A 9318-nucleotide genomic window follows, 5' to 3' on the forward strand; every position below is an offset into this window, starting at 1 on the left:
CAGCTCCTTTGGTATGTCACTTGTATACAGAACCCAGATGATCCAGACACAGTGGATGTCATCATGCACATGCTAGATCGAGATCATGACCGAAGACTGGACTTTACTGAGTTTCTTCTGATGGTATTCAAGCTGGCTATGGCCTGCAACAAGGTTCTCAGCAAAGAATACTGCAAAGCTTCAGGGTCAAAGAAGCATAGGCGTGATCACCGACACCATAAGGAAGAAAGTGAAACAGAAGAGGATGAAGAAGACGCACCAGGACAGAAATCAGGTTACAGGCATTCAAATTGGAGGGAGGGAGAGGAGTATGGTTATGGTTCTGAGGGCTTGAGGCGAAGTGTGAAACACAGACATGGGTCAAATTCCAGGAGGCTGGGAAGGCAAGGTGGTTTATCTAGCTCAGAGAACCAAGAGAAATCTGAGAAAAGACACCGTGGGTCTGGTCACTCGTGGAATAGTGACAAAGAAAGACATGGTTCCAGCTCTGGAGAGCTGGGGGATAGAAGAAACAAGTCACATGTTAGCCCCACCAGGGAATCTGGGAAGGAATATGAATCAGAATCTGGATCTGGGTCAAAGAGTGAGAGGAGGAAAAGTCATGGTGGTCTGTCACATAGACTGGATGCTGGTGGGCATGAATCAAACTCTACTCAGTCAAGAAATAGTGGAGGACAAAAGCTTGGGTCTAGCTCTAAAGGTTCAGAAGACAGTGGAAGACAAAGCTATGGATGTGGTTCCAGCAATTCGGGTGGGTGTGGAAGTCCACAAAATACTTCTAGTTCCTGTCAGGAAGGTAGATTTGGAGGGCAAGGAAATCAATCTAGCTGCACTCAGTCAGGTTATCAATCAGGAAGTAGTGGAAGACAAGATCGTGGATGTATCTCGGGAGGTCAGTCCTCTGGATGTGGTCAACATGAGCCTAGCTTCTGTAGTCAGTCTTCTAGTCAAAGAGGATACAGATCTAGAGCATGTGGTCAGACACAGAACTGTGGAAGACAACAGAGAACAGGTTCAAGTCAGTCCTCTTGCTGTGAACAATATGGGTCTGGAACAAGTCAGTCTTCTAGTTATGGTCAACATGGATCTGGTTCTTGTGGACACTTTTCAAACTCTCATCAAAAAGGGTCTGGTTCAAAGGAATTTTCTAAATGTGGACAACATGGATCTGGCTCATGTCAGTCCTCTGGCTTTGGACATGGCTCTGGCTCATGCCAGTCCTCTGGCTTTGGACAACACGGGTCTGGCTCATGTCAGACCTCTGGCTTTGGACAACATGGGTCAGGATCAGGTCAATCCTCTGGTTTTGGACAACATGGGTCAAGCTCAGGACAATCCTCTGGCTTTGGTCAGCATGGGTCTAGTTCAGGACCACCCTCTGGCTTTGGCCAGCATGGATCCAGCTCAGGTCAGTCCTCTGGCTTTGGTCAGTATGGGTCTGGATCAAGTCAGTCCTCCAGCTTTGGCCAACATGGGTCTGGCTCAGGTCAATCCTCTGGTTTTGGCCAACATGGGTTTGGCTCAGGTCAATCCTCTGGTTTTGGCCAACATGGGTCTGGCTCAAGCCAATCCTCTGGCTTTGGACAACATGAGTCTGGCTCAGGTCAGTCCTCTGGTTTTGAACAATATGGGTCTGGCTCAGGTCAGTCCTCTGGTTTTGGACAACATGGCTCTGGTTCAGGCCAGTCCTCTGGCTTTGGCCAGCACGGGTCTGGCTCAAGCCAGTCCTCTGGCTTTGGACAACATGAGTCTGGCTCAGGTCAGTCCTCTGGTTTTGAACAATATGGGTCTGGCTCAGGTCAGTCCTCTAGTTTTGGACAACATGGCTCTGGCTCAGGACAGTCCTCTGGTTGTGGACAACATGGCTCTGGCTCAAGCCAGTCCTCTGGCTTTAGACAACATGGGTCTGGCTCAGGTCAGTCCTCTAGTTTTGGACAACATGGGTCTAGCTCAAGACAGTCCTCTGGCTTTGGCCAGCATGGGTCTGGTTCAGGTCAGACCTCTGGCTATGGACAACACGGATCCAGCTCAGGTCAGTCTTCTGGCTTTGGCCAATATGGGTCTGGCTCAGGTCATTCCTCTAGTTTTGGACAGCATGGGTCTGGCTCAGGCCAATCCTCTGGCTTTGGTCAACATGGGTCTGGCTCAAGTCAGTCCTCTGCCTTTGAACAACAAGGGTCTGGTGCAGGTCCATTTTCTAGCTCTGGACAACATGGGTCTGGGACAGGTCAATCCTCGGGCTCTGGACATGGATCTAGCTCACATCAGTCCCCTAGCTTTGGGACTGGCTCAGGTCATTCTTCGGGCTTTGGACAACATAAGTCTAGATCAGATCAGTCTAGCTGTGGTCAACATTGTTCCACTTCAGTGCAATCCTCCAATTTTGGCCAAGGATCCTGCTCAGGAAAGTCCTCTAACCCTGATCAACATGATAGCACAAATCAGTCTTCTACTTATGATCAACATGGGTTTAGCTCAGGGGAATCTTCTGGATATGAACAACATGAATCTAGGGTAAGGGGAAAAGAAAGCTCTCACACTAGTTCAGGAAAAGAGGGTCCAAAACATGGAAGACCCATATCAGATTCAGCCCACACTCAGATAAGAGAAACAGGCCCAAAGAAAACTACTAAAAGGGATAATGAGAGAAGCAAGAGACACAGTATAACAGCAAAAGAGACTGAAGATCACGACAGCATTCATGGACATAGGCAACAAAGGCAAGGATCAAGTCAGGAAAGAAGAACTTCTACATCACAGGACACGAAACATAACCACAAAAATGACAGTCAAGCCCAGACAGATAAATGGGAGACATATTCAGCAACTACCTGGGAGCATTATGAAAATGACCATGAAAAATCAGGAGGAATTCCCACAGGTAAAAATGAAAGATCTACTCAGAGACAGGCAGGAGACAACAAAAGACATGCCCGTTCTGGCCATGGACAGGCCACCAGGACAGAATCCAGTAGGACCCGAAAAACGGGATCTAGCAGCAGTGAGTCCAGTGACAGGGGAAGGCTTTCAGGAGTCCCACAGACACAGACAGGGTCCCCTCATGGCCATGCTGGATCTCAACATGGAGAGTCGAGATCCACCCGCGAAGGAAGACAGAGAACTACTCACAGACAGGCAGGAGACACCACTAGACATACGCAGTCTGGGCATGGACAAGCCACCAGGTCAGAATCCAGTAGGACTTGGAGAAGAGAATCCAGTGTCAGTGAGTCCAATGACAGTAAAAGGCACTCAGGAGTCCCACAGTCACAGGCAGGGTCCCCTCATGGCCACCCTGGATTCCAACAGGGAGAGTCAGGATCCACCCACGAAGGAAGATGGAAAACTACTCACAGACAGCAAGGAGACACCACTAGCCAACCTCAATCTGGTCATGGACAGGCCACCAGGACAGAATCCAGTAGGACAGGAAGAAAAGGATCTAGGAGCAGTGAGTCCAGTGACAGGGGAAGGCCTTCAGGAGTCCCACAGACACAGGCATGGTCCCCTCATGGCCATGCTGGATCTCAACATGGAGAGTCGGGATCCACCCGGGAAGGAAGACAAGGAACTACTCACAGACAGGCAAGAGACACAACTACACATACCCAGTCCACTCATGGACAAGCCACCAGGTCAGAATCCAGTAGGACTGGGAGAAGAGAATCCAGTGTCAGTGAGTCCAGTGACACTGAAAGGCACTCAGGAGTCCCACAGACACAGGCAGGGTCCCCTCATGGCCATGCTGGATTTCAACATGGAGAGTTGGGATCTACCCGGGAAGGAAGACCAGAAACTACTCACAGACAGCAAGGAGACACCACTAGACAAGCTCATTCTGGTCTTGGACAGGCCACCAGGACAGAATCTAGCAGGACCCAAAGAAGCAGATCCAGTGTCAGTGAATCGAGTGACAGGGAAAGGCACTCAGGACTCCCACAGACACACACAGAGTCCCCTCATGGCCAGGCTGGATCTCAACATGGAGAGTCGGGATCCACCCGGGAAGGAAGACAGGGAACTACACACAGACAGGCAAGAGACACAACTACACATACCCAGTCCACTCATGGACAAGCCACCAGGTCAGAATCCAGTAGGACTGGGAGAAGAGAATCCAGTGTCAGTGAGTCCAATGACAGTGAAAGGCACTCAGGAGTCCCACAGACACAGGCAGGGTCCCCTCATGGCCATGCTGGATTTCAACATGGAGAGTCGGGATCCACCCAGGAAGGAAGACAGAGAACTACGCACAGACAGGCAAAAGACACCACTAGACACACCCAGTCTGGGCATGGACAAGCCACCAGGTCACAATCCAGTAGGACTGGGAGAAGAGAATCCAGTGTCAGTGAGTCCAGTGACAGTGAAAGGCACTCAGGAGTCCCACAGACACAGGCAGGGTCCCCTCATGGCCATGCTGGATCTCAACATGGAGAGTCGGGATCCACCCAGGAAGGAAGACAGAGAACTACACACAGACAGGCAAGAGACACCACTAGACATACCCAGTCTGGGCATGGACAAGCCACCAGATCACAATCCAGTAGGACTGGGAGAAGAGAATCCAGTGTCAGTGAGTCCAGTGACACTGAAAGGCACTCAGGAGTCCCACAGTCACAGGCAGGGTCCCCTCATGGCCATGCTGGATCTCAACATGGAGAGTCGGGATCCACCCAGGAAGGAAGACAGAGAACTACGCACAGACAGGCAAGAGACACCACTAGACACACCCAGTCTGGGCATGGACAAGCCACCAGGTCACAATCCAGTAGGACTGGGAGAAGAGAATCCAGTGTCAGTGAGTCCAGTGACAGTGAAAGGCACTCAGGAGTCCCACAGACACAGGCAGGGTCCCCTCATGGCCATGCTGGATCTCAACATGGAGAGTCGGGATCCACCCAGGAAGGAAGACAGAGAACTACGCACAGACAGGCAAGAGACACAACTATACATACCCAGTCTGGGCATGGACAAGCCACCAGATCACAATCCAGTAGGACTGGGAGAACAGAATCCAGTGTCAGTGAGTCCAGTGACACTGAAAGGCACTCAGGAGTCCCACAGTCACAGGCAGGGACCCCTCATGGCCATGCTGGATCTCAACATGGAGAGTCGGGATCCACCCGGGAAGGAAGACAGGGAACTACTCACAGACAGGCAAGAGACACAACTAGACATACCCAGTCCACTCATGGACAAGCCACCAGGTCAGAATCCAGAAGGACTGGGAGAAGAGAATCCAGTGTCAGTGAGTCCAGTGACAGTGAAAGGCACTCAGGAGTCCCACAGACACAGGCAGTGTCCCCTCATGGCCACCCTGGATTCCAACAGGGAGAGTCAAGATCCACACTGAAAGGGAGACAGGGAACAACTCACAGACAGGTAGGAGACTCCACTAGACATGCCCAGTCTGGTCATGGCCAGGCCACCAGGACAGAATCCAGTAGGGCCCGAAGAACGGGATCTAGCATCAGTGAGTCCAGTGACACGGAAACGCACTCAGGAGACCCACAGACAAACAAAGGATCCGCTCATGGCCATGCCAGATCTCAACATGGAGAGTTGGGATCCTCCCGTGAAGGAAGACAGGGAACTACTCACAGACAGCAAGAAGACACCACTAGACATGCACTGTCTGGTCATGGAACGGCCACCAGGTCAGAATCCAGTAGGACTAGGAGAAGAGAATCCAGTGTCAGTGAGTCCAGTGACAGTGAAAGGCACTCAGGAGTCCCACAGACACAGGCAGGGTCCCCTCATGACCATGCTGGATTTCAACATGGAGAGTCGGGATCCACCCAGGAAGGAAGACAGAGAACTACGCACAGACAGGCAAGAGACACCACTAGACACACCCAGTCTGGGCATGGACAAGCCACCAGGTCACAATCCAGTAGGACTGGGAGAAGAGAATCCAGTGTCAGTGAGTCCAGTGACACTGAAAGGCACTCAGGAGTCCCACAGTCACAGGCAGGGTCCCCTCATGGCCATGCTGGATCTCAACATGGAGAGTCGGGATCCACCCGGGAAGGAAGACAGGGAACTACTCACAGACAGGCAAGAGACACAACTAGACATACCCAGTCCACTCATGGACAAGCCACCAGGTCAGAATCCAGTAGGACTGGGAGAAGAGAATCCAGTGTCAGTGAGTACAGTGACAGTGAAAGGCACTCAGGAGTCCCACAGACACAGGCAGGGTCACCTCATGGCCATGCTGGAAATCAACATGGAGAGTCGGGATCCACCCAGGAGCGAAGACCAGAAACTACTCACAGACAGCAAGGAGACACCACTAGACAAGCTCATTCTGGTCTTGGACAGGCCACCAGGACAGAATCTAGCAGGACCCAAAGAAGCAGATCCAGTGCCAGTGAATCGAGTGACAGGGAAAGGCACTCAGGACTCCCACAGACACACACAGGGTCCCCTCATGGCCATGCTGGATCTCAACATGGAGAGTCGGGATCCACCCGGGAAGGAAGACAGGGAACTACTCACAGACAGGCAGGAGACACCACTAGACATACCCCGTCCACTCATGGACAAGCCACCAGGTCAGAATCTAGTAGGACTGGGAGAACAGAATCCAGTGTCAGTGAGTCCAATGACAGTGAAAGGCACTCAGGAGTCCCACAGACACAGACAGGGTCCCCTCATGGCCATGCTGGATCTCAACATGGAGAGTCGGGATCCACCTGGGAAGGAAGACAGGGAACTACTCACAGACAGGCAAGAGACACAACTACACATACCCAGTCCACTCATGGACAAGCCACCAGGTCAGAATCCAGTAGGACTGGGAGAAGAGAATCCAGTGTCAGTGAGTCCAGTGACACTGAAAGGCACTCAGGAGTCCCACAGACACAGGCAGGGTCCCCTCATGGCCACCCTGGATTCCAACAGGGAGAGTCAGGATCCACCCATGAAGAAAGATGGGAAACTACTCACAGACAGCAAGGAGACACCACTAGCCAACCTCAATCTGGTCATGGACAGGCCACCAGGAAAGAAGTTAGCAGGACCCAAAGAAGCAGATCCAGTGTCAGTGAATCAAGTGACAGGGAAAGGCACTCAGGACTCCCACAGACACACACAGGGTCCCCTCATGGCCATGCTGGATCTCAACATGGAGAGTCGGGATCCACCCGGGAAGGAAGACAGGGAACTACTCACAGACAGGCAGGAGACACCACTAGACATACCCCGTCCACTCATGGACAAGCCACCAGGTCAGAATCTAGTAGGACTGGGAGAACAGAATCCAGTGTCAGTGAGTCCAGTGACAGTGAAAGGCACTCAGGAGTCCCACAGACACAGGCAGGGTCCCCTCATGGCCATGCTGGGTCTCAACATGGAGAGTCGGGATCCACCCGGGAAGGAAGACAGGGAACTACTCACAGACAGGCAAGAGACACAACTACACATACCCAGTCCACTCATGGACAAGCCACCAGGTCAGAATCCAGTAGGACTGGGAGAAGAGAATCCAGTGTCAGTGAGTCCAGTGACACTGAAAGGCACTCAGGAGTCTCACAGACACAGGCAGGGTCCCCTCATGGCCACCCTGGATTCCAACAGGGAGAGTCAGGATCCACCCATGAAGGAAGATGGGAAACTACTCACAGACAGCAAGGAGACACCACTAGCCAACCTCAATCTGGTCATGGACAGGCCACCAGGACAGAATCTAGCAGGACCCAAAGAAGCAGATCCAGTGTCAGTGAATCGAGTGACAGGGAAAGGCACTCAGGACTCCCACAGACACACACAGAGTCCCCTCATGGCCAGGCTGGATCTCAGCATGAAGAGTCAGGATCCACCCGGGAAGGAAGACAGGGTACTACTCAAAGACAGCAAAGAGACACCACTAGACATGCACTGTCTGGTCATGGACAGGCCACCAGGTCAGAATCCAGTAGGACAGGAAGAACAGGATCCAGGAGCAGTGAGTCCAGTGACAGGGGAAGGCCTTCAGGAGTCACACAGACACAGGCAGGGTCCCCTCATGGCCATGCTGGATCTCAACATGGAGAGTCGGGATCCACCCGCGAAGGAAGACCAGAAACTCCTCACAGACAGCAAGGAGACACCACTAGACAAGCTCATTCTGGTCTTGGACAGGCCACCAGGACAGAATCTAGCAGGACCCAAAGAAGCAGATCCAGTGCCAGTGAATCGAGTGACAGGGAAAGGCACTCAGGACTCCCACAGACATACACAGAGTCCCCTCATGGCCAGGCTGGATCTCAACATGGAGAGTCGGGATCCACCCAGGAAGGAAGACAGGGAACTACTCACAGACAGGCAGGAGACACCACTAGACATACCCAGTTCACTCATGGACAAGCCACCAGGTCAGAATCCAGAAGGACTGGGAGAAGAGAATCCAGTGTCAGTGAGTCCAGTGACAGTGAAAGGCACTCAGGAGTCCCACAGACACAGGCAGGGTCCCCTCATGGCCACCCGGGATTCCAACAGGGAGAGTCAAGATCCACACTGAAAGGGAGACAGGGAACAACTCACAGACAGGTAGAAGACTCCACTAGACATGCCCAGTCTGGTCATGGCCAGGCCACCAGGACAGAATCCAGTAGGGCCCGAAGAACGGGATCTAGCATCAGTGAGTCCAGTGACACGGAAACGCACTCAGGAGTCCCACAGACACAGGCAGGGTCCCCTCATGGCCACCCTGGATTCCAACAGGGAGAGTCAGGATCCACCAATGAAGGAAGACAGGAAACTACTCACGGACAGCAAGTAAACACCACTAGACATGCACTGTCTGGTCATGCACAGGCCACCAGGACAGAATACAGTAGGACGGGAAGAACAGGATCTAGGAGCAGTGAGTCCAGGGACAGGGGAAGGCCTTCAGGAGTCCCACAGACACACGCAGCATCCCCTCATGGCCATGCTGGATCTCAACTTAGTGAGTCAACATCTACCCATGAAGGTAGACTGGGAACTACTCACCCACAGACAGGAGACACCACTGGACCTGCCCAGTCTGGTCATGGACAAGCCACCAGCGCAGAATCCAGGTGGACTGGAAGAAAGGGATCTAGTGTGAGTGAGTCCAGCGACACTGAAAGGCACTCAGGTGTGTCACAAGGACACTCAGTTTCTAGTCATAGGCATTTTGGTTCTATCCCCCAAAACACAGTTAGTAATACAACCAGAAGACATGGTTCTAGTACTGAAGAGTCAGGAGATAGTTCTAAATGTTCCATAATTGAACAAGGGAAGACTTCAATTCATAAGCAACCTAGTTCCAGAAGATCAGGAATACAGGCATCCTCCCATAGACATGTT

General features: G+C 52.2%; 3 protein-coding genes across 7 annotated transcripts; all 3 read left to right on the plus strand.

Moving 5' to 3' along the window:
* The first annotated feature begins 233 nt into the window (after nt 1–233).
* On the plus strand, nt 234–2650 carry LOC109257082 (uncharacterized). Its single transcript, XM_019433010.2, has 2 exons — nt 234–1993; nt 2111–2650. Exons 1-2 carry the CDS (start codon nt 356–358, stop codon nt 2516–2518), a joined length of 2046 nt encoding a protein of 681 aa, XP_019288555.2. The 5' UTR covers nt 234–355; the 3' UTR covers nt 2519–2650.
* On the plus strand, nt 2586–5556 carry LOC109257081 (uncharacterized). Of its 3 annotated transcripts, none has more exons than XM_053889419.1 (2): nt 2586–3230; nt 3462–5556. In XM_053889419.1, the coding sequence occupies exons 1-2, from the start codon at nt 2702–2704 to the stop codon at nt 5354–5356; spliced, it is 2424 nt and encodes an 807-aa protein (XP_053745394.1). In that variant the 5' UTR covers nt 2586–2701; the 3' UTR covers nt 5357–5556. The 3 variants fall into 3 exon arrangements, with proteins under 3 accessions (XP_053745394.1, XP_053745390.1, XP_053745396.1); XM_053889415.1 differs by having other exon boundaries at nt 2586–3185; nt 3411–5556; XM_053889421.1 differs by having other exon boundaries at nt 2586–3185; nt 3636–5556.
* Nucleotides 5405–8670, plus strand: LOC128773011 (uncharacterized). 3 transcript variants are annotated; one of them, XM_053889413.1, is made up of 3 exons: nt 5405–5930; nt 6162–6560; nt 6786–8670. In XM_053889413.1, exons 1-3 carry the CDS (start codon nt 5405–5407, stop codon nt 8504–8506), a joined length of 2646 nt encoding a protein of 881 aa, XP_053745388.1. In that variant the 3' UTR covers nt 8507–8670. The 3 variants fall into 3 exon arrangements, with proteins under 3 accessions (XP_053745388.1, XP_053745387.1, XP_053745385.1); XM_053889412.1 differs by having other exon boundaries at nt 5405–5885; nt 6111–6560; XM_053889410.1 differs by having other exon boundaries at nt 5405–6560.
* The last annotated feature ends 648 nt before the right edge of the window (nt 8671–9318 follow it).

This window comes from Panthera pardus, unplaced genomic scaffold, assembly GCF_024362965.1.
Source record: "Panthera pardus isolate Hobbes unplaced genomic scaffold, ASM2436296v1 HiC_scaffold_11, whole genome shotgun sequence".
Classification (NCBI taxonomy): domain Eukaryota; kingdom Metazoa; phylum Chordata; class Mammalia; order Carnivora; family Felidae; genus Panthera; species Panthera pardus.

Bases quoted from the DNA above. Each gene is read 5' to 3' on its own strand.
- LOC128773011 (XM_053889410.1), top strand. From the start codon at position 5,405: ATGCCCAGTCTGGTCATGGCCAGGCCACCAGGACAGAATCCAGTAGGG. The intron at 6,561-6,785 runs GTCAGAATCTAG...ACAAGCCACCAG, and splicing joins ACTCATGGACAAGCCACCAG to GTCAGAATCCAGTAGGACTG.
- LOC109257081 (XM_053889415.1), top strand. From the start codon at position 2,702: ATGGACATAGGCAACAAAGGCAAGGATCAAGTCAGGAAAGAAGAACTT. The intron at 3,186-3,410 runs GTCAGAATCCAG...ACAGGCCACCAG, and splicing joins GGGCATGGACAAGCCACCAG to GACAGAATCCAGTAGGACAG.
- LOC109257082 (XM_019433010.2), top strand. From the start codon at position 356: ATGGGTCAAATTCCAGGAGGCTGGGAAGGCAAGGTGGTTTATCTAGCT. The intron at 1,994-2,110 runs GTCAGACCTCTG...GGTCTGGCTCAG, and splicing joins CCAGCATGGGTCTGGTTCAG to GCCAATCCTCTGGCTTTGGT.